Here is a 25265-nt window from a genome sequence, read left to right on the forward strand (position 1 = left end):
GTAGAACTCTGAATTCTCCAGAGTGTACAATTCTTTTCTCTTTCTGTAGAGAACAATCCTATACCAGCACAAGGTGACCCAATATGTCTCTTCCATCTCTAATGTCTATGATTCTATTTGATGGAATAGTAAGAATGCTGTGGTAGGGGAATACCCACTATCTGTTGGACTTCTGCCCATAGATAAAATCAGTGTTGGTGGAGAGAGGGAAATTTGATTCCAAATCTCCCTCATGATGTTCTTCGGCCTTATTTCACTATTAGATTAAGTACAAGTCAAATGCATGTCTAGTGTAATTCACTCAAGTCTTCAGAGTTACATCAGAAACAGAATTGTCTTTGTGTGATCAAAAGATTTAATAAATAAAAGAGGCATAACCCTTATTATAGAAGCTAAGAATGATTTTTGAGAACCCAGAAAATTAAATTTTCAACCACAAGTATTTGTTGTGGTAATAATAGCTGAATGGAATAGGCCTTGTTGTGTCATTATGCATGTGTATTGTGTTAATTATGCTGTACCATGACAATGAAACTACAAACTATATCTATTCAGAATTGGTGGAGTGTTTTTAAAATACTTTTTGTTGGTGGTTGAATTTTTTGCCTTTTCCAAGACTAACCTCAGATGCAAATTAAATTCTAATTGTTAAGTTCCTGTGGATTTATTCTGAATCTATATAATATATTATTTTTTGTAAGAATCACATTCTGCTGTCGGTGTTTTCACTGCAAAATAGTTAGTGGGGAAATGGAATGACTCAGGTTACAAAGCACTAGTTGCTCCCACATTTGGTATTGGTTGTGATTACTTTCATCTGCTCAAAATGGGTAAAAACCTGTACTACATAAGAATTGTTTGTGGCAGAATTACTAGAGAAGATGCAATGCAGTGGAAAATCGGGTCCTTTAAACTATTTATTCAAAATCTTGTTCTGGTGGAGGCACCTGAAATTTTAGAATAATAGCAATTGTGTATGATTGGGATGTCCAATAGAAAAATTTGCAGTGCTTTGCAACCAGCATAGTTATACAAAATTCTACCATTCTGATGGAATGGCATGTTGCAACCATGTAAATAACTTTCATAGAGTTTATGACCAAGAGTCTAGGCCGATCTTCTGTATATCACAGGCCTTCAATTTTTTTATTCACAGTGAATCAAAGCTTGACTCTTCAAAGGAGGGTTACAATTATCACTAAAGTGATCCATGTCAGTGAGGCAGGCCAGGAGTATTGCGCCCGTGTTGCAGATAGGGGAACTAAGACAAAAAGAGATTAACTGCCATGCCCAAGGCCACTGTGGGAGTCTGTGTCAGAGCCAGAATTAGAACTCAGGTCATCTGGCCAGGTCCGATCAGATATGTTACTGGTCCAAATTCCTCCCATTCCAGGCTGTCCATATGGAAAAGATGAAGCCAAGGTGAGAATTCTAGACTGTGAGAGTTGGATGGAAAGACTTTTTACTGAATCTGCTCCTAGATTTGTGATCATAGTTAAGTTCCTCACTGCTAAGGAGACTTCTATGCTCCTAAACCCCTCCGGCTTGAACTGTTAATCCCCACCCCCTTTAAAAATATCTCTTGGGTGACATGCTAGTCATTGATCATCCTTTTTTGGTGCTGAAGGTTTCACTAGTTCACACCTTTGGTAATTGAAGAGTGAACACAAGATATGAATTCTGGATGCTGTCTTAAGCTTCCAAAGGGGAGCTGTCCCCTGGCAAAAACCTATAGTGATGGGTGCATTGTCAGAGGGTATGTCTACACTGCAGAGATTTTTCGGAAAAACGGCCGTTTTCCCGAAAAACTTCACTTACGTCCACACTGCAGTTGTGTTCTTTCGAAAAAAAATTGAAAGAACAGAGAGGTTTGTACAACATTGGTAAACCTCTTTCTATGAGGAAGAAACCTTTTTCCGAAAGAGTTCTTTTGGAAAAAGGTGTGAATGGACGGGGAAGAGGGAGTTCTTTCGAAAGAAGAGGAAAGAGGAAAAAGCACAGGTGCCTTGGTGGCCACTCCGTCCATAGTAATCACAGTTTAAATGCGAGTGTGGACACTATCTTTCGAAAAAGCAGATCACTTTTTCGATGCTTTTGGCAGTGTGGACACTCTCTTTTGGATGAAGTTTTTTCGGAAGATCTCTTCTGGAAAAGCTTCTTCAGAAAGACTCCTGCAGTCTAGACATAGCCCAAGGCATGTGGGTACACATTATACTGCTCTTCCACTGGCATAAGGTTCCTTAGGTTCCAGTGGTGCCAATGGTGTGATACATGGGCTGGTTTGGCACTGAATTAGAAGATATAATCAACTTTCAGATGCTTCTTCTCCTAATCTCCAATGTACTGAACCTAGCACAGTGGGGCTGCAATTCTGATCGGACCCTCAGGTATTTCTATAACACAAATGAATTATTTTTCCTACACTTGTATACTGCTTTGCAATCTGATATATAGATTACAATATAAATGCTCTACCCACAGAAACAGTATGTAGGGAACATCTTTTTTTCCTCTCTCTTGATCTGTTTTCTTCCCAGACCTTACAGCATCCAAGCAGCAGGTTGTAAAAGTCTCAAGAAATCATGGTTGGATTAAAAATAGACGTCTGACTCCTGTGTTGTGGAAAGTTGCATAAGATTCACCTTCTCCCACAGAGCAAAACAAAGCCAATCAACTGGTATAGAAGTGAGATGGATGTTTGATGCATTCTGAGCCCCAGAAAGCAGGAGAGGCTGTGTGTGGGGGGAGGAAGGGGGAGGGGGGGAAGGGAGGCAGGTTCATATTTAAAAACTAAAAAGACCTATTTTGCAAACAGATTAAGTCACTCCATGGCCTTTCTGGAAACGTCTGCTTTGTCTTCACTCATGTTCAAACCCTCCTACCTCATTTGAGGATTTTCTGTGGTATCATCATCTCCCTGCCATAAGGGTAGGCAAATTTTTTGGTCCAAGGGACACATGAGGGTATGGAAATTGTATGGATTCAAAATTGTAGGAGGGGATGAGAGGTCTGGCTGGGAGTGTGGGCTCTGGGATGGGGCCAGAAATGAGTAGTTCAGGATATGGGAGGGGGCTCCGGGTTGAGACAGGAGGTTGGAGTGCAGGACGTATGTGAGGGCTCTGGCTGGGGGTGCAGGTTCTGGTGTGGAGTTGTTGATGAGGGACATGGGGTGCAGGAGGATGCTCTAGACTTGGACCAGGGGATTTGTAGGGTGACGGAGGGATCAGGGCTGGGATGTGGGGGGAAGGCTCGGGGTGCTGGCTCCAGGCTGTATTTACCTCCAAAAGGAGCTCCCAGAAACAGTGGCATGTCCCCCTTCTGGCTGGGTTCTTCGTAGAGACATGGCCAGGCGGCACTGTGTGCTGCAGCTCAGTCTGTAGAGCCACTCCCGCAGCTCCCATTGGCCATGGTTCTCAGCCAATGAGAGCTACTGAGCCAGGACTTGGGCTGGGGGCAGTGCACGGAGTCCTTTGGCTGCCCCTATGCATAGGAGCTGAAGTGTGCAGGTGGGGGGAGATGCTGCTGCTTCAGGAGCCATGCAGAGTCGCAGCACACACAGAGGAGGGCAAGTCCCAGACCCTGCTCACCAGTGGGGGCTTAACTGCCAGATTAAAATGGCTGAGGGGCCAGATGTGGCCCATGGGCTGTAGTTTGCTCACTCCTGCCCCAAAAAACCTGGCAGGAAAAAAAATCTGATGGTACATACAGGGATCAGGCCATAATTAAACAAAGACTGAGTGCTCCTCTAGGCTGTTGTCAATGTATTTTATAATCCGTATGCTGTACCTAAACACTATGATGACAGAACCTTTAGAAATGCTGATAGGTTAGATAGACAAAATATAAAACTGCCTTTGCTGATTTTGGCCCAAATATGATTTATACCCCAAAATCCTACAGTAGAATCTAAGAGTAAACCAGAAAGACTAAGAATTCCCACATTTAGTTTTCACTCAAAAATGGTCCACTGAGTTTATACAGAAAAACAGCCTTTAGGGCATCACACGGAATCCTCAAATGATATATGGGATTGCAGATATGATCTGAGAAGGGAAGGGTAGAGTTTCTTCCTCTTTTGGGGATGGTTCCAGGGCCCAAAACCTGTTAGTAAGAAGATTTTGGCTCTCTTAAGTTAATTCTTGGGTTCTGTTAGGCCCCATGTTCTAATCTAGATGATTGCACCTTCTGTGATGGCTCCGGGAAGAAGAGACAGTTTCTGAAATGCCATGGTCCTATCCCATTCTGGGCTTTGTAATATCTACTAGAACCTCAAAATGGATCTGGACCAGGAGCTCACAGTAATATGACATGTTTAGCTTGTTCTGCATAGGAGATGGGCTGACACATTATCTACTAGCTTTTTCTTCTTTGTGAACTTACCTGGGCCTGGGTAGAGGGAGTCACAATAGTGCAGTTGGGAGCAATAGAATGGAGTCTTCTTCTAGTTGGAGACAGGGAAAGGCACATGATTATCCATGTCAATGATAGTATGAGTCCCAATGGACTATCTTAGATCCTCAGTTCCTCAAAGCGTTTTTTTGCTTCCAGACATCTTCACTTCATTCTTGCCTTGATTCGAGTTGAGTCAGCTATTTTTCCTCCTTCGCACTCTCCTTTGTACACTGAGCTATTGGAGGGCCTGCTCTCCATGTTAGGTGAAAAGGGTACACAGAGGGGTGTGTCAATCTATAGCTGACACTGTGGCCCACATCATCTCACAATACCCCCTGCAGAGATGCTGTTAGTGGTGACAGGACCGAGCCCTGAGGCATTCTGTATGTCAGAGCTCTCAGAGGAGGAGCAGCTTCCCATCATGGGGATCTGTTGGGAAGGAATGAGGGTAGTCAGCATAGCACAATTCTCCCACTGCATGACAAAACAAGCAGTGAGTCAGCAGTACTTCACGATCAGTAATGTCAAAGGCAGCTGATAGAGCAGTAGCTGTATATTCGAGTCTCCTCTGTCGATCTCCATGAGGAACTCTGAGGCCTCTTTGCTGCTTCATTTCCAGACTCTCCTATGAAGTCAGGCTGGGAGAGCCCATGTTATCTGCTGAGTGTGTGTTGCTAGAGATGATTTATATCTTGAATCGTGCCAAGGTTTGAAACGGGATGGTAGTTAGGCAGGTCACTGGTGTCAGGTATTGGTTTCTTGAACAGTTTCAGGTTTAAGTATTTTCCCTTTGTGCTTCTTGGCCTTTGCAACAATACTTAAGAGTAGAGCCAAAAAGTATAGAAAATAAAATTTCAGTGGGCATTCTACTGATCTTGGGAAGAACAGTGAATTCTCTGCATGTAAACACTGTTAGGGACCCTAGCAAACCTCCAGAGAAAAGGCTGCTTGTTTCTCTCAGGCAGTTAGCCGTCTCTTTATTTTCATCTTAACACCTCCATTGGTTGTAATGAGCACTGCCCTAGCGGGAAATGATTCTGCAGAAAAGAAGGACCTGACTTCTATGGGACTGGCTCCAACCCAGTTTCAATGTGGAGTTACCTAGGCTCTGGTAAGAATCTAAGAGCTGTATTTTAATGGCATAAAAGTCCTGGGGGTGATGAGGGAGTGTGATCCCTTCTGGGGCTGACTGGCTATATGTTTTTAATGAGTATTCCCATCCCTTGGTTTCTAATCTGAGATGTGACAGGTACTAAAGAATGCTCTAAGCCAATGTTGCACAACCTTTTTTTTTTTTTTTATAAAGTACCCCTTTAAAAAAAAAAAGTAAGTACCCCCTTTAAAAATATTAGAAGTACCCCTAGTAACTACAGTTTCAGAAACACAATTTTTTTTCTATCATTGCAACATGTTTGTTTAAACAACTTAATCATAGCTGGGTGGGTGCTGACATTTTTGGGTGTAAAAAATTTAAACAAAATTTCAGTTTTTTTCCAAATTTCAGTTGTGTTAATGTACCACCCAGACTTCTCTCGAGTACCCCTGAGGGCACTCGTACCACTGGTTGAGAGACACTGATCTAAGTTGCACCCATCTTGGAGCTCCTTTAGCAGCTAGAGATCATTAGCATGCTCTCTCCCTCTGGAAATGTACCCTGTCCCAACGCAGGATGGAAGGGAATGACATAGAGCTGCTACATTGGCTCTATGCCAGCCTGGGCTTTCCTGTATTCAAGAGGAATCCTGAGGGCTGGGAAGGTGTGCGAAGCAGCTAAGATGTAACATAGGATCACTGTCTTCAGTAGTGACCTAGGGCCCTACCTAACTTTTGTAGTAAAGTAGTGCCTATAGAGTCCCATCTCACATGGGGGCTCATTGTGCTAGCTACTGTACAGACAAATGGTATGTGACTAGCTCTGCCTTGAAGGGTTTATAGTCTAAATAGACAAGACAGAAAAAGTATGCAAGAAGGGAAGGATTATTTTCCATTGACTTCAGTCAGGGTTAGATCAGGCTGTTCCTGATGAGTAGAAAATCTTCATTTCTCAACATTTAAAAGGACATTGACATACCGGACATCACAGGTCCTGATTCTCCACTCCATTACATGGGTGTCCTGCAGGGGCATTCCTCTGAAATCAGTGGAATTGTAGCAGCATAACATCAGTGTTTAGAGGAATGAGAAGTAGATCTTATATATTTTAAGTGATTTTTTTCTAACCCGTATTGCTAATTGCACTAAATGATTAAACCTGAAAGATTTTTTAAAATGAAATTTACTTTTTACTATTAATGTGGTTTGTTTATTTTTTACTCATAGAACTTGATCAGCGAAACTAGGTTGGTCCATTGTTTTGCTTATATCACTTCAGTTCTCTGTTTCCCTTCCCACCTTTCTGTGCTATCTGACTAAGTTATTTGGGGGCAGGCTATCTCTCACTTACGTGCACATACAGTGCCTAGCACAATGGGCTCTTGGCCTCCTTTGATACCTCTAATACTAACAATACTAATACTAACAACTTGGTTTTCCCATATAAGCAAAAAATTATCATGCTTGAACTGAAGCACCGGAGAAGATGTTTACGTTCAAATATGCTTTTAGTTACATGTCTTTAAAAACTGAATGAAAATTCAGAGTGGACCAAATGTATTCATATTGTGATGTAATACAACATTGCTTCGCTTTTTAATGTCAATTTTTGTCCATGGTTTCAGCTTTCAGAACCAGAGCTTGTCCCAGTCCTCAAACCATCATTGTAGATCCTCACTTTTCCAAAATTTGAATTGCTTAAATTTGGGGTTTTGATTCTGCTAATAAAAAAGCCAGCTATGAAGTTTGAAATGTCAAAACTTCCCTAGCGTTCAGCAATGATTGGATCCATATCTCAATTAATTAATGAATTAGCATATCTTAAAGAAAAAAGAGAAACAACTTTCACTTTAAAATAATTACAATTGGGATAAAAAAAATCTAGTCTAGGCAAACATAATTTTACTTGGAGTTACATGGAGGATTAATTTGATCCACTAGATTGTCAGCTTCTACTGATCATCAAATGCATTTAAGTTTTGAAAACTCTGTCTTCCCTTTGTAGACAAACCTACGGTTTAGGCTTAAACCATACATGACAGTATCACTTTAAGCCAAATATTTAACATTCCAAGATTTACAGTTATTTTCAGTTTACAGCAGGATGGAAACGGAATTAGTCTCCATTTATGACTCCTATCCTGGTTGCTGTAGTTTATTCTGCTGAGTTTTTTTAATACAGAATTCTGGCCATGCTCATATTTCATTGGGGTTGGGGTGTGTGTGATACTTACTACACAGAGAATCTGTCCAGTGGGTGACAGTTTGTTTTCATCCAGTTTTTACTCTTTGTTCTATGAAGACCTCAATGTTTCCAAACATCCCTGGTTTAACAAAGGAATTTAACTTAGCACTGCTGACACTCACAGTATTTGTAAGAACTATTAATCTTTGATCAATTTGAGTTTCCTTGTTACTGACTTTGATTACACAAGTGTACATGACAGCCAGCTTTAATTACTTTGAATAAATTTTCATTTCTTCTCAGTCAATTTCATACAATACGTACAGCTTTCTCCCCCCATATCTCACCCCCGGAAGCAGGGGCTTGGCATTGTCTTCCTCGGATCTGTGTGCAGAGAAGATCCTGCTGTATGCAGATTGCTCTGTGTATAGACTATATGTCCCCATTACTGTTTGTTCCCTTCCTCTTCAGCATTGCATGGAAGGGAGGCTGAGGCTGCAAGGAGCTAGATACACCATGCATGTTGTCAGCTGCAAGGAACAGTTGGAGAATCTGTGAAGCCACATCTGGAGTATTGTGTCCAATTCTGGGTCCCCAATTACAGAAAAGATGTGGACACATTGGAGAAAGTCCAGCAGAGGGCAAAAAAACTATTAGGAGGCTGGAGCACATGACTTATGAGGAGAGGCTGAGGGATTTGGGCTTGTTGAGTCTGCAGAAGAGAAGAGGGAGGAGGGATCTGATAGCAGCCTTCAACTACCTGAAGGGGGAAAGAAGATGGAGCGAGGCTGTTCTCAATAGTGACAGATGACAGAATGAGGAGCAATGGTCTCAAGTTACAGTGGGGGAGATCTAGATTGGATATTAGGAAAAACTATTTTACTAGGAGGGTGGTGAAGCACTGGAATGGGTTACCTAGGGAGGTGGTGGAATCTCCATCTCTACAGGTTTTTAAGACCTGGCTTGACAAAGCTCTGGCTGGGATGATTTAGTTGAGGTTGGTCCTGCTTTGGGCAGGAGGTTGGACTTGATGAGCTCCTGAGGTCTCTTCCAGCCCTAGGATTCTATGAATCCTCAGAAAAGTTGTTGCTGCTTGAGGCTATATCAGCTGTTATTTGTATTCCCTATATTTGACACCTTTTCATTGGCTGCTTTCCCTCCCTCCTCTACTTTTGATCCTTTGACATTCAATTTGTTCTTCAGTTGCAGACTAAAGAATGTCAAATTCAGTGCAAGTTACACTATGCTACTTAAACATATTTTCTGATCAACTCTCTCCCATTGCTGAATTTCACCCAGTAGGATGACAGCCAGCTCCAGGGGTATGCTATTGCAGCTTTGTAGCACTCCAGCTTGATGGCCAATCTGTGACATTAAAGCAGCACAACGTACAAGAGAATCTGGCCCCATGTTGCTGAAAGTGTGCTTTTCTGTCTTCTAACCTGTAACTCTGAGATTTCAGGCTACCTCTGGCATGCAGATTTTCTTTTCTTACCACTCTCTATAGAAGCCTAAGGGTTCACAACATTTGAAGCAAATGCCTAGCCAATAAATGATACTAGTCTCTCTAACTATCATTCTGCCTTTATAAACTCAAAAACAAAGGATTTGTCACATTGGTAAATCTAGTATCCTACTTTCAATATCCAGTGTAAAGGGGCAAGGATTAGATTTCTTTCCTGCCCCTTGCAGAGATCATCTTGTGCCATGCTGAGCACATGAATGTATTTCATTTCTATAGTGCCACTCGCCTGTAAGGACCATAAGCACTTTATGAACGATGATCTAACATGCCAAATGAAGCCAAACCCTTAATGTGCAGCTATACGTCACTCTCCTCCTCCCCGCCCCTCACCCCCGATCATGCTACCTAGGAGCACAAAGAACAATATTGCTAGCTCAGGGGACACCCACTCGTGAATAGGCAGAGAGCGTGGCTCATCTGTGGGGCCACCCTTGGAACAGAGGTGTGTAGGTGTGTCTGCCAGTTTTGAAGAGAAGTTTTTTAAATGGGGCCAGCATTTTAAAAGCAGCTTTTCAGTTGCTCGAAACATACCGTGGAGGTTGCCCTCAAAACCATTGGCTTGTTTTGTGAGCAGGATTTGAACTGGCACATTAAGAACAAAAAGCTTTGCCTCCCATTATCCAGAGACATCTATTTCCCTATCCTTAAGGGCTTGTCTACACTGCAGCTGGGAGAGAGCTTCCCAGCCCAGGTAGACAGACCAGAATTAACAGGGCACAAGCTATTGTGCTAAAAATAGCAAATGTGAACATGGCTGCCGCGGTGGGGGCTTGGGCTAGCCATCTGATCAGGTGAATCTGAGCTTGGCTGGCTGGCCTGAGCCTCTGCCAGTGCAGCAACACGGGTCTGTGCATCCAGGCTGGGACTTTGGCTCCCATCTGCAGTATAGACATACCCTCAGCATCTAATCTTATGCCCCTTACTTTCCCTTTGCCTCAGTGACACTGTGTGACAGGAAGTGCTTCAGGTTAATGCATACAAGGGATTTGGGGGAAGTATTTCTGCTGATCTATTTTTGATTGACCCCATGTCGCCTTCTTTCTGTGACTTATTTGGGGAGGCCAAAGCAATCTCTTAACTTTCTCCTCTTTTCCTCCTGGTAGACTTGGGGACCAGTTCTACAAAGAAGCCATCGAGCACTGCCGCAGCTACAACTCTCGGCTGTGTGCCGAGCGCAGCGTCCGCCTCCCCTTCCTGGATTCACAGACTGGGGTAGCTCAGAACAACTGCTATATCTGGATGGAGAAGAGGCATCGGGGACCAGGTAAGCCGTGTTCTGTGCATGTGTGTAAGGAGGGCAGGCTGCTGACCCCTCAGGGGATTTAATTACTAACAACTCAAACCTTGTAAGGGCCATGCACACAGGAGAAGTTTCCTACACCTGCTGGCCCGGAGGGGATTCCCTTCAGTAACTTGCAAAGAGCGGAACCTAATTATTCTTCCTATTGCTTGACATCGTAGTTTCTAATGCTGCATCATCACAGATCCTTTATTGCTATTGATCTGAGGCAATCACATAGTAGAGGACCTTTACTCAAGAGAACCTTGGAACTGTTCTAAAGGAGGGAAGACTCACTCATAGGAAATATAAATTTAGGAAGACGGATCATGTGAGGATTGCCTGTTGTGTTCCCTCCTTCTGGGGCATCTGGCATTGGCCACTGTCGGCAGACAGGATACTGGGCTGGATGGACCTTTGATCTGACCCAATATGGCCGTTCTTATGTTCTTATGTAAGAGTCCTCGTTTTAAATTCACTTTGCTCTGATGATTAGAATAGAGGATAGGTTGCCAGGCATCTGGTTTTCGACAGGAACACCCAGTCAAAATGGGACCCTGGCAGCCCCAGTCAGGACCTCTCACTGGGACATTCAACATCCAGTTAGCAGGGTTAAGGCAGGTTCTCTACCTGTCTTGGCTCCGCACGGTTCCCAGAAGTGTCCGGTATTTCCCTCTGGCTCCTAGGTAGACAAGTGGCCAGAGTATGCTGCCCCCACCTCCAGCACCGCCTCTGCCGTTCTCATTGGCAGACAGTGGCAGCTACAGGGATAGTGCCTGCAGACACGGGAAGTACGCATTGTGCAGAGCCACCTGACCGCCCCTCTGACTAGAGGCTAGACATGGCGGCAGCTTCTGGGAGCAATGTGGAGCCATGGCAGGCAGGGAGCATGCCCTGGCTCTGCTGCACCGATGACTGTGAGATGCTTGAGGTAAGCACTGCCTGGCTGGATCCACACCCCAACCACCTCTGCCCCCAGTGGAAAACCCCTTCTGCACACTAACTCCCTCCCAGATCTCATACACCTCCCTGCACCCCAATCTCCTTTTCCAGGCCTGAACCCCCCCTGCACTCAAACTCCTTCCTGGTGCCCACACCCCCTCCTGTAATTCCAATCCTTTCAGTCCCACCCAACAGCCCCCTCCCACATACTGAACTCCTTATTTCTGGCCCCACCTCAGCGCCTGCAGCACTAGCTGGAGCTCTCCCTCCTTCTTACACCTGTTTCAGCCCAGTGATAATGACTGAGCATGGGGGCGAGTGAGTGACAGAGCAGGGGGACCTGGAGTGTGTGGGGGCAGGGCCTCAGAGAAGGGGTGGGGCAGGCATGGGGTTTTGGGGAAGCAGCGGGTCAAGGGTTTTAGGTTTTGTGCAATTAGAAAGTTGGCAACCCTAGGAGGACACCAGGAGTCAAGAGATCTAGATTCTGTTTCCAGATGACTTGGTCTTCACCTCTGTGTCTCAGTTTTCCATCTTGTTGTTTGGCTTTTTTCAATATTTGGGACAAAAACCCCAAATAAGAGGGGAACACGCAACAATTACAGTGAAGGGTTGATTACCCAAGTGCCTTGGCTGGAAAGGTACACATAAACAACTGGGATTTTGGGTGACCTGACAAAATTTTTAGTTTAATAGACTTGGGGTGATGTAGTTCTGTTTTAGATTATTGATGTTTGGATAATGGAGGTTGCACTGTCTTCTTAACTAATATGTGATTCATTCTAAAGCCAAAATAGCATTTTGTATCATTTGTATTTCATGGATTTCCTTTTTGCATAAATCACTTACAACGAGCAAAAATACCAAGATGGCGGCGGCAGTGGGAGGATGGAAGAGGTAAATGTAAATCTGCTACAAGGATTGTGATTTGTAATAAGGGACAGTATCGATGTGTGCAGTGCTAGCACCATATTCTGCTTACTTACTCTTGTGAGTAATCCCAGTGAAGTCAATGCTCTACTTGTAGAAGTAAAGTGAATGGGCTTTGGTTCTTGAGTTTGTGACTGTGGATGGAGCAGACTGGTTGTGTTCAAATCAATCTGGGTACGTCTAAACTACATGCCTCCGTCGACGGAGGCATGTAGATTAGCCAGATCGGCAGAGGGAAATGAAGCCGCGATTAAAATAATCGCGGCTTCATTTAAATTTAAATGGCTGCCCCGCTCTGCCGATCAGCTGTTTGTCGGCAGATCGGGGCAGTCTGGACGCGACGCGCCGACAAAGAAGCCTTTCTTGATCGGCACAGGTAAACCTGGTTTCACGAGGCATACCTGTGCCGATCAAGAAAGGCTTCTTTGTCGGCGCGTCACGTCCAGACTGCCCCGATCTGCCGACAAACAGCTGATCGGCAGAACAGGGCAGCCATTTAAATTTAAATGAAGCCGCGATTATTTTAATCGCGGCTTCATTTCCCTCTGCCGATCTGGCTAATCTACATGCCTCCGTCGACGGAGGCATGTAGTCTAGACACACCCTCTCTGTAGTTGCAAAAAAGATAGTGGAAAGAAGCAGGCTACCTTCCCTCATTTTAGCACTACTTTTTTGCACATGTTTCAGCAAATCCTATCTAGGTGCTTAAATGGCTGTAGAATCAGAATGACTCAAATGTTCAAGAAGGGAAATAACAATCTCTCACTCTTTTTCCTCCCTTTTTAGTCTCTGAGAGAAATGTCTGGATTCATTTCTAGCTCTTGGATTCTATGTATGCTCATGTGCATTTTGTATGTGTGCAGGCTGAAAGAAAGCTAGGTCAAAGAAATGAATTTTTGTGTCTAGCTCTATTTGTGAGGAGGTCCGTGGTCATTCTTATTTCTTGTGGTAGCCAGTTCAATGGTCTTTGGATGATGCAATCTGTTCTTCTTTCTGTTATTGGCCAGCTGTGGCAGATGGGGTCATAGCCTGCCCAGGGGCTTACTGAATAAACAGTCCCTACATTCTGCCAAGTTCAGGGACTGGAATTTTCCCTGGCCATTTCACAGAGCACAGAATGGGAGAAGGTATCTTGCACGGTTCCCCATCTGTACACCAGGACAAAGGACTTGTGTACACATAAATATTAATCCAGAATAGGGTAGAATGAAAATTTAAAGCAGATTAAGTATTCCCACTTAATTCCATGTGTGGATGCTCTTATTTTGGAATAGGATTACTTTATTTCAAATTCACTTAATCCATTTGAGTAGAGTATTAAACTAACATGGAATAAAACAAGTGGTACCTTAGACTAGAGACTAACAAAAATATATATAGTATCATGAGCTTTTGTGGGCAAAACCCACTTCTTCAGATGAGCTCAAACTACTTCTACCCTCCACGAGCTGAGTTTGTATTGTCTACAACAACACATTTTTTACACTGCCTCTTGCAGCAGCAACACTTTTGACTTTTGGGGTGGGGAGTAGGATTGGGTTGTGGAAGATATTTTATTAGTGAACAACAACAGTACTTTATTGTTTAGGACAGGGATGGGGAATGTTTTTTGGGTTGAGGGCCGCTGATCCACAGGAAAATCAGTCAGGGACACATACAAGTTAAAAAAAAACCCAAACCAAAACAACAACAACAACAAAAAACAAACACAAAAACAAAACAACCCCTCCAAACAAACAATAAAACTGACATGGCCCCCGAGCAAGAAGGAAAAAGATACTCCTCACATTCCCCTCACACACCACAGCCTAGGGAGGTCCAGGCTGATAGATTTTGTGTGCTCCAGCCCCACAGCAGGGTGGTGAGGGGCTGGAGTGCCAGTGTGGGCTTCCCAGTGTTGGGGGGAGCCTCGAGCCCTGGGGGCTGGATCCAGGCAAATTGAGGGCCACATCCGGCACCTGGACCTTAGGTTCACCACCTCTGGTTTAGGATAAGCACTGAAGGACGGTAATACCTTATCCTCTCAAAACTACAGGGAGAGTTTGGGTAGACAGAACATAGTTATCTGAGTGGTCTGCGACTCTGGGGAACTTTCTTCACAAAATGTCTCATGTGGTCTATAGTGACCACTGAAGGTTTTGTTTCACTTGAAAGCTCCTGTTCCAGAGAGATGACACTTTTGACAAAACAAGCTAATTTTTGCTTTTTGTTTAAAAACACGTATTTACCCCAAAAACTTCTGTTCCTGCAGCATCCTGCAGGTTCTTTTGAAGTCATTCATACATAAGCAGCTATGCATTTATTATATGTAGAAGCCAGATGCTGGAGGGAGCACATGCTACAAGCATGACACAAAGTATCCTGGAAGCAGACACACTGATATCTTGATATTTGTGGCAGGAACCACTGTTGAGTGTTTAAAGCATAGGATTGGTTGCCAGGAGAGCTGGGTTCTTTGACCCAGCTTTGTCACTAACTCCATGTTACCTTGGACAAATCTGTTGACCTATGCCTGAACCACATAAGATACCTAACATCACCGTGCCTCAGTGTCCCTGTCTATGAAACGGGGCCAGTAGCATTTCTCTTTCTCCCAGGGCTGTGGTGAGGACTGGTTAGTGGCAAGAGAGGTTTTTTTTTTTAGAATTTAAATAGGCTGAAGCTTCCTGTATGTCCATCAGCTGCCAAATCCATAGCCTTTTTTAATTTAAATTATAATGATTTAGAAAGAAACCAAGAGTCCCTCCTCCCTCATATTTGCTCTGCTGTTCCTTGATGTGATTAGCTTGTTCAGTGCTCCCTTGGGTTTCTCTGTACCATCCATCTCTCGTAGCCCCATTGTGACGGGCACAGCATCTCTCTGGTGTGAGCATCGCCATTTCCAGGCAACACACACTGTGCTCTTGGCAGTATTGAACCAATGAGAATGCTCCACCAGTCACTCTAACATCTGGGTTGTGAGCACCCCTTTGCTCTGTTTACTGGCCTTCGCTTCCCACATCTCTCACCTGAAGCACTGTTTTCAGGCAAACAGAAAAGATCCAGAACCATCTTGCCCCTTGTGTGGGGTTTAAAAAGGGAAGAGGAGAGTCAGAAGCCCCATGCATAAACTTGGTTTCTCACAGCTCCATTGTAAATAATCAGAAGGCTGCCTGTTGTGACAAACAGTTCAGGGTTAATTTCACACAATACTGCACATAACTCCCTCCCTCTTTTCCCTTCCTCCCCCAGTCTTTCACACAAGCTTTGAGTTATGGCTCTCCTACACTAATGAGATAAACAACATAACTCACTGCAGGTCCTGCTATTTCCTCTATAAGCAAATGGTTGAAACTTTCTGTGGCTGCCCTATAAGGCACAAGAGTGCAAGACAATCCAACCCAGCAAGTAGTGGAGAGGGTGAGAATTGTACATGTTTTGCATGGGCACAGAAGGAAGCTGGTAGGTTCAAAGCAGATGTAAAAGGCCCACCTCCACAAGAATGAGAGGTTCACACTTTACTTGTGCCCTCATGTTGATAGATTGGTGGTTGGGGGACAAACAATGGTGTAAATCGTCTCTCTGGAAAATGGTATCAAACCTGTTTGGATCAAGATAAAGTTTATTTAGCAGCTGGCAGAACACTTCTGAGGAGGGAATTATTAAAAAGCGGAGGATACCTCTTCTCAGAAGGCTCACAGGGTCTATTTGGAGGCCTTCTAGAGCTTATCTGAGTCCATCTGGGGTCAGATTAGGCAGGAGGCCCTTCCTGCAATATTTCTGGGCCTTCTGGCTTCCAGCAGAGCTTTTAATACTTTGGTGTTTGTGCTTTACCATCTTTGCTGGAGCCTGGAAGTGCCAATTTGTGAGAGACTGAGAAACAATTGAACCAAAGCTTTTCAAATCTTTTTTTTTAAAGGTTACATTTTGGGCTAAAGCCCAAGTACAGGATTTTACCCAAATGCCCCCTTTCCAAGAATGCAGCTCAAGGAGCCTGATTCTCTTCTCACACTATTTTTTTCACCAGACTAAGGCTACGTCGAGAGGGCAGGCTTCCCGAAAAACTTCTTCCGAAAGAGAGCGTCCACACTGCCAAAGTGCATCGAAAAAGTGATCTGCTTTTTTGAAAGATAGAGTCCACAATGAATGGCCGCTATCTTGCATTTAAGCTGTGATTACTATGGACGAAGTGGCCACCAGGGCACCTGTGCTTCTTCCTCTTTTCTCTATTCTGAAAGAACTCCCTCTTCCCTGTCCACATGCCTTTTTCCAAAAGAGCTCTTTCGGAAAGAGTCTCCTTCCTTGTAGAAAGGGGATTACCAATGCCGGTAAAACCCTCTGTTCTTTCCATTTTTTTGGAAAGAATATGATTGCAGTGTGGATGTAATTGAAGTTTTTTCGGAAAAATGGCTGTTTTGCCAAAAAATCTCTGTAGTGTAGACATACCCTAAGGCTGTGAATGAGGGCACATTTGTGGGAGGCTTAGACTCTTTGTATGTGTAATCCAGAGGCACTGAGACCACTGACAAGGGAAAGTAAAGTCTGCTCTGTAGTCTTAGCTGAGAGCCAGTTGGCTTTTAGCTCATGCAGTAAAGGCACATAGCTTTAGCCCCTAAAGTCGCAAGTTTAATCCCACCTGCTGACAATCTGGCTTTATATATGTTCCCCCACAATGACCCACACTGCACCTAGTCACAATCTGTACCTTAATAATAGCATTTTTTGCATACTAGTTAAGGTTTGTAAAGCACCTTGATGTCAAGCACTCTAGACAAGCTAGGTAATTCATAGTGTTTTTCCTTCCAAGTCATTAATAGACTTTATACCCCCATGGAAATGCAGTATTCTCTGAGGGTATGTCTACACTACAGCGCTAATTCGAACTAACTTAGTTCGAATTAGTTAATTTGAACTAAGATAATTTGAACTAACGCATCTAGAACTAAAAACTAGTTCGAATTAGTGTTTTGCTAATTCGAACTAGCATGTCCACACAGAGTGGACCCTGAACCGGGGTTAAGGATGGCCGGAAGCAGTGCCGGCAGGGCATCAGATGAGGACTTAGAGCGTGGAGATGCTGTCTCAGGCTAGCCGAGGGCTGTGCTTAAAGGGACCCGACCTCCACCCCGGACAGACAGTTCTCAGGATTCCCCGCTTGCAAAGCAGTCCTGGCTTGGAGTGCCCTGAGTGCCCACACTGGGCACATCACAGCACTCGGCTAGCACTCGACCGTCTGCACTTGCCGCAGGCTGCCATCTGGGGGGAGGGGGCAATTGGGAGTCTGCAGGAGAGCTTCCACCCCCAGAAGCCCGCAGAGCCAGCCCAGTCCTCCCCATCGGGGGCTCGTACCCCATTCCTTCCTCACCTCCTTCCACTTACCCTTCCCTAGCCCCCCTTCCTGATGTACAAAATAAAGAAAAAGTGTGGTCAAAAATAGAATCTCTCTTTATTGAACAAAACTCGGGGAGACTGGGAAAAGGAGGTGGGAGAGGGGAAGAGAGAGGGTGGGAGAGGGGAGGGCAACTACAATGATCAGAGGTTTGGAAGAGGTCCCATATGAAGAGAGGCTAAAGAGACTGGGACTTTTCAGTTTAGAAAAGAGGAGACTGAGGGGGGATAGGATAGAGGTCTATAAAAGCATGAGTGGGGTAGAGAGGGTGCATCAAGAAAAGTTCTTCATTAGTTCCCATAATAGAATGACTAGAGGACACCAAAGGAAAGGAATGGGTAGCAGGCTTCAAACTAGTAACAGAAAGTTGTTCTTCACAAAGCAAAGAGTCAACCTGTGGAACTCCTTGCTGCAGGAGGCTGTGAAGGCTAGAATTAGAACAGAGTTTAAAGAGAAGTGATATAAAGTGATGGAGGTTGGGTCCATGGAGTGGTATTAGCCAGGGGGTAGGAGTGGTGTCCCTGCCCAAAGTTTGTGGAAGGCTGGAGAGGGATGGCACGAGACAAATGGCTTGGTCACTGTCGTCGGTCCATCCCCTCCAGGGTCCCTAGGGTTGGCCGCTGTCGGCAGACAGGCTACTGGGCTAGATGGACCTTTGGTCTGACCCAGGACAGCCATTGTAAGCTCAGGGCTCAGGGTCGGGCGTCTCAGTGGACACCTTGATTTTCATGCACACCTGCTCCTGGGTGGCCAGGCTGGCAGCTCTCCTGCCCTAGACGGTCACTTTCCTGTGCCTAGTGCAGAGGTCGTGGACGAGGTCCACGATGTCCACACTAGACCAGGCGGGTGCCCGCCTCTTGCGGTCCTGGGCAAGCTCCCGGGAGCCGCCAGCCTGGTCCCGGGAAGAGGGGGAGGGCTGGGGGGCATCGGGTGGCTGGCTCGAGCCATGCCAGGTGCAGGGTCTGCTGGCTGGGTGCTGGCAGGCTTCCACCTGGCACGGGCACCATAGCCAGCCCGTGCCCCTTTAAGGGGTCCGGGGCCGGGAGGGGGGCATACGAGTTTCCCTGGTGTTGGCCAGAGTGGCCACCAGAGAAAGCTGGGGAGGGCTAGCCTCCCACTAGCTCGAATTAAGGGGCTACATACCCCTTAATTCGAACTAGTAAGTTCGAACTAGGCTTAGTCCTCGTAGAATGAGGTTTACCTAGTTCGAACTAAGCGCTCCGCTAATTCGAATTAAGTTCGAACTAGCGGAGCGCTAGTGTAGCACCTATCAAAGTTAATTCGAACTAACGTCCGTTAGTTCAAATTAACTTTGTAGTATAGACATACCCTGAGGTAGGATATAACAACTATCACATCTCATAATAGAGAAGGGAAGTGAAATCATTGTTAAGGCCACCAAAACCTACTCCCAGCCTCAGGCCTATTGATGAGGCAGAGGCAAAGGGGACCATTACTTGGGGGCCTTGTGATTCAAAGAGACCCGGGGCTCCTGGCTGCCACTGTTACTACTGTGGTCGTGCTGGTGGCTGGAGCTCCAGGCCTTTAATATCTCCATGGGAGCACTGCACCACATGTTCTGCACAACTCTGAGGGCCTGAGAGAGGGCCAGTGCTGCACTCTGGGCAGAATTGAGGGACAGCTGCCCACGCCCTGCCTCTTCTGGGAGTGCGGAGCCAGGCTCCCAGCCTCCCCCTGCCATCTGGCCCAAGGGCCTGCGGAGGCTGTCAACTCCCCTTCCCGTGCTTACCATCCATGCAGGGGAGACAAGAACTTTATTTTGGGGAGCTCCTACAAAAGCCCATGGCATCCCGCAGTAAATTTCTTGTTGCTCAGTTTATCTGTCTCAAGAGCGGGTTGACCTTGCTGGGATGAGAACCTTATTCCCAGGGAGTTTCCATATTCCAAACTGAAGACTTAGGCTGCACTTGCCAAGTGTGAGTTACCTATTCCCTTGGAGTTATGGCCCATTTTTTACAAGTAGGGTATCAGGTTGTTTTTTTTCCCCTTCATCATCATCTGGCTCAGAGAGTACATTTTGTTCCTAGGTTGGAGAATGTGCCTTGCTGTTATGCAAGGCTGGCTTACACCACTCAGCTGCCATCATATGCTAGGGTGGTTCTGCAGTATTGACATGGACTTGATTTTGTCAGGTTGTTCAAAAAAGATGATTTTTGTTCAAGGTGCTCAAGCCATTCCCATCCTATCTGTCACATTTTTTTAGTGGTGCTCAGGTTACAGTGAACCTCTGCACAGAGAGACATATGTTAGTAAGACATGTGGCTTCTTTATAGGGCTGATCCTGCAGGATGCTGAGCTGCAGCTAGGATGCTGAATGCCCTCAGTTTCTGGAGTTGCTTCATATCTTGTGGGATTGAACCCTATAGTACGGCAATGCTGGGAATGGAGATACAGAGATGCTGGAGAAATTAACGGACAGTTGCAAATGCAAATGCCACTGTTTATTTTTTGCTTTTAACCCACAGGATTAGCCCCAGGACAGCTGTACACATATCCTGCTCGCTGCTGGCGCAAGAAGAGACGCTTACATCCTCCTGAGGACTCCAGGCTGAAGCTCCTGGAAATTAAACCTGGTATATGTTCTGTGTTTCTTTCTCACTTGCTTTCTATTCTTTCTATTGCATTCGCTGATGTGTCCTGGATCAGGTGAAGACTGGCCTACACCCAGCACTGGCATTATTCTCTGGACCCAGTGTTTGGCCGTCTCCTGCCTTTTCTTTCTGAGATTTGCTCAAACCCATGGCATCATTCTTCTTTTTTTAGATAATAAAATAAATGTAAGTCTCTAGGCCAAATCCACCCTTGGAATAAGTGGTCGTAACCAGTGACATAGCCAGAAGGGTTCCTACTTTGGGTGGGTGGGCAATGGTGGGGACAGTAAGCTCCCGCACCCCAGGTCTGTTCCCCAGTCAGAGTGCCAGGCACAGTGGAGCCAGGTCCAGCACCCCAGCCCCACACCCCAGCCAGAGTGCCAGGCACAGTAGTCAGCCCCAGCACCCTGCCTCACTCAGAGCGCCATATATTTATGAGAAAGAGGGAACACTCTGGGAGCAGTAGGTAGTTTTTGAGAGGAGAGATACAGCCTGTATAAAACACACACATGCAACCAAAAATATAAATTAACAAAATATTTTAAGAAATGTTTGAAAGCAGAAGGTGTCTGGGAATGGAGCGGTGGGCAACAATACCAGGGAATTGGTTTTAGTGCAGTCCTTTGTGTAGTAGGAGGTAGAAAAGATGCAGAGGCAAGTCTTGGCTACAGGAAAGTCAGGCGCAAAATTCTTGTTGATGTTGGTGTGACCAGGTTTTGGCTCATTATCCCCATGACAGCAGAAGTTACAAAATGAGGAGGGTAAATGGAAGGAAATACTGTAACTGCCAAATAAGGATTTCAAACCATGGACAAAATCAAGACCAGGGGACTTTCCTAATCTCACACCCATGTAAAGGAGAAGTTAGTCTATTGTAATAAAATAATAATGATGATACAATAGATTTTTGCACTATAACACTTTCCATCAGTAGATATCAAAGGACATGACCAAGTAGACTATTGCATTTGGTAATCCAAAAGGTTAATGATTAAAATAAATACATTCCACACAAGCCCCCTTAGTGTGAAAGGCAACTGCATTAAAGTATTTTCTATGTTGTTTTTAGTTCCATGCTAATGTGAACATTTCACAAAAATCTTGCTGATAATTAACAATGCTCTCAGTGTCCAGCACTGTTCCTCTGGAATTTTATTTGTGAAATATTCTCATTTTTAACAGTAATTATTGTATTTACATCTTGTGACCTAACTCATAAATAGTTGTTGCTAGAGCAACCTTTGGACAACCACCTTTGTCTGACCATTGTAGTTGCATGGATAGTTGTAGTAAAATCATGTGATCAACATACAGCCTAGCAATTTATATGTTAGTACTAATTGCGAAAACCCAGCCAGTCTGTCGCATAGACCATGCAGCAGAAATAAAGTACTGCATAAGTTCATTTACAATAACTACTTAAAATGACAATATAGCCACCTTTATTGCTTTGTATTACCAGGCAATTTTGAATTACACTAAATATTTGTGACATTTAATTTAATATGTGCTGGACTCCATCTTTCAATGGTAATTTCATATCTTAAGAAATAAGCGTTCTGACTCATGGGAATAAATCATGGTGCGCCTGTGTGAATACACATGGATATTTAGAGCCAATGTGTACTGCCCTTCATCCAAGCACCTCAAATTTCCTTACTGACATTATACCTAATCCTGAAGTGTGCAGAGCTCTTCTTGGAAGGTGAGGCATGTCCTCGTCTTGTATGGAAATTGCTTGTCTTAGCCTGAGGATTGGGTGCATTAAATGAACAGTGTCATGTTAAAAATCATATATTTTTAAAAGATAATTTTATTATTTACATTCTGGTAATGACTATGGACACACCCAAGAGTCAGGGCCAGTGTTCCCACCAATTTTTCCCGCATTAATTTTGTTACGTGCACCAGTATGGAGGTGGTGTGTGACACGGAGGGATGTGCGATACATCACTTCCATATCGGTGTACATGCACATAACAAAATTAATGTGGCAGGGGTGGGCCAAGGGGTTCGTAGTGTGGGTGGAGGCTCAGGCCTGGGGCAGAGGGTTAGGGTGCAAGGTTGTGAGGGCTCTAGCTGGAGGTGCGGGGTCTGAAGTAGGGCCATGGATGAAGCAGGACAGATATTTGGGATATTTGGCCAATTAAAATATGTTAGTTAGTTTTTCATTATTGGTTCTAGTCAGTTGCACTATTGTATGAGAACAAAAAAGTATAAAACTGCAATGTTTCACTTACATATGTTGAAGGGAAAAGTTTACTTATAAAGTATTTTCACAAATATTTAAAAAGAATGGAAACTTTTTAATATATTGCATAATTGCCCTTTAGTTTCTGCTATATTTTAAATCCTAAAATCTTAAAAAAAAAAGTCAGAATAAAAATTGGCAGGCCAATTCTGTGGCTAAATTAGAAGATTTCTTTAAAATTTAAAGTGAATTGAACAAGGTGCACTGGAATTTTGATATCCTAAAAGTTGTTGTTCACCAGAGTTCAAACATCAGTTATGTGCCTGCAGACTTATTTTCACCACAGTGAAGTTTTTGGTGTAGGAATTGATCTCAGCTTTTGTAAACATTATTGCAAAGGAAGACAGTAATAACTTTTGATTTCTACTGACATGGATGGAAATTGACTTAAAGGTGAGGAATTACATAGTCCATTACCAATCCACATTATATCGGCAGTATTGCCCCAAATCTTAAACTTAAAATATGTGTTTAAATCAGCTTTTTCAGTCAAACACATGCATCTTTTAAACAAGGGAGAGTTTTATTTGTAATGTACTCTCCAATGCTTAAAAATAACATTTTTTCTAACTGAATTCTTTTTTCCTTTTCCATGTGACAGTCACTGATTCCACCTTAAGATTGTTGGAGAATTTGAAACAAACGCTGCTTATTTCTACTTGCTTCCCTGAATGTGCGTCTGCCTGCACAGATAACTGCTGCTGCAGAGCCAGCAGAGGGAGCAACTAATAGCATATGATTAGTGTGTGCAGGGCCAGATTCTGCTTTCACTTACGAGAGTAACTCTGTTGAAGATAAATGGGCATAAAACTTGGGTCCATTATGTATATTTTATTTCTTTTTATAGATTTATCTGTGACAAGAAAGGCCTGTTGTTTATTTAAAAAAATGTATGTATTTGTTTAGGGCAATCTCAATGATAGTATGACAATTTTATGGTGCAGTTAAGTCACATGTTAGGTGTGGACAATTCACAGATACATAGAAGAGACCATTATGATTATATGGTCTGAACTCCTGCATAACACAGGTCACTGAATTTCACCTTGTAATTTCTGCATCAAACCTAAATTTTCTGGATGACCTAGAGAATATTTCAAACTTATCCCTTGATTTCCACTCAATGTGGTTGGGAGGATAAGAGTGAAACATTAAATATTTTGAGGAATAGACTTTAGTTTTCTTAAAAAAAATTTAGTGTACAGTACTGAATGCCAAAATAGAAGACCATCAAACATAATGCACATTTGGATATGGTATATGTCATGGTTGTACAGCATGTACACAGATATAATATTTTCTAAATGACTTTTGAATGAAATGCAGCCACATAGTCTGAGCTCAAGATTGGGAACAGGAACTGCTGTTTTTTTAAATTAGTGCTAGTCAGAAAATTTCAATCTGTTTGAAATTTGGAACAAAAAACAGAGCATTTATGATTTTTGTAGACTTTCTAACTGTTCATTCCTATTTTTTTCCAATCAGTTCTCCGTCTGTTTGGAAACTTAGATGAAAAATGGGTGGGAGGAAATACATTGAAAATTTCCCCCATTTTTTACCAGCCCTAGCTTTTATCTAGACTAAAGTAAATATTGATTCCTCTTGTGCCCTTGAACAAGTCCAAGCAGCTCTGTTTAAGCAAAGCACATAAGTATGTAGGTGACTAGTGAGTACAAAAGCACCGCACAGTTGGAACTGTAAGCTCCGATTCTCCACTTTTTCTGTCTCTAGTTTGTACTTAGCAGACAGTAGCGGACACTATTTGTTACACTCTTAATCCAACCATCGCTAGCAGAAGTTAGCCTCAGGGGCCTCCTCTAACTTTTGCCATTGATGTTAATTATGCTCATGGAGATCTCCTGCCCTTCAACACACCTTCCTCACCTTCTTATACAGATCCTGTGCACAATCTACAGTATCTCCACCACCTTTAGATCAGCAGAGATTCCCCTCTGGAGGATGGGGGGGAATTCTCCTGTCAAAATCTCTAGCTAGTTTGTTCACTTTTACTCTTCTTACATGCTACAAAGTGAACGTGATGGACCAGAGAATCCGGCCCTCAGTACTTCATATCTTTGTGTGTTGTACAGAAATAAATGACTGTACAAGGTGTAATGCAGTGGCGAATGAAGTCCAAATCGTGCCACCTCCCTTTCTCAATTGGTAAAATGGAGTTTATTTTATCTATGTTCGGGAAGTGTTTCAAGGATTATTTAATGAATATTTGTGAAGCGCTTGGAAGGCTTCAAACGACAAGGACTATATAAACTAAAAGTATGTTGTAGGTCATGGGTTTTTAAACCATATTTTGGTCACTAACACACAGTCTTGCAAAAGAGCATGAAAATTTACCAGCCAAGAAGCAAAATCTGCTTATCTACTCTTACTAGGATGATGATACAGAACAACCATTTAAACTCATTCATCATCATAAAAAAATCACCGCAGGTGAATGAAGGAGTAGAATTTTGCAAGCCTGCATGAGCAGGGTAAATGTTGTAAAACTGCTTCTGATTTTGCCCAGTGTAACTTTTTTTTGCTTTGCTCTGGTAGCTGATGAGCTGGCCATCTGTATACTGTTCATTGTGTGGCAACCAAGTCTGCCTAGGCTGTGATAAGTCCCCCCACCCTACCAAGAGAATTAAAGCACATACACTGCTTGCTGGAAGCAGTTATCTTGTGATAAGCGGTA

The 25265-nt window shown here is 43.8% G+C and overlaps 1 protein-coding gene across 3 annotated transcripts in view; it reads left to right on the plus strand.

Annotated features, from left to right (window-relative positions):
• The window catches only part of DPF3 (double PHD fingers 3), a 229148-nt gene that overhangs the window by 89992 nt on the left and 113891 nt on the right, over positions 1–25265 (plus strand). For all 3 annotated transcript variants that reach the window (XM_006130318.5, XM_075927282.2, XM_075927281.2), the window contains exons 2-3: positions 10298–10458; positions 20197–20304. In XM_006130318.5, coding sequence (XP_006130380.1) covers positions 10298–10458; positions 20197–20304 — 269 coding nt within the window. The remainder of the gene's footprint in view (positions 1–10297; positions 10459–20196; positions 20305–25265) is intronic.

Source organism: Pelodiscus sinensis, chromosome 5 (genome assembly GCF_052426305.1).
Source record: "Pelodiscus sinensis isolate ZL-2025 chromosome 5, ASM5242630v1, whole genome shotgun sequence".
NCBI lineage: Eukaryota > Metazoa > Chordata > Testudines > Trionychidae > Pelodiscus > Pelodiscus sinensis.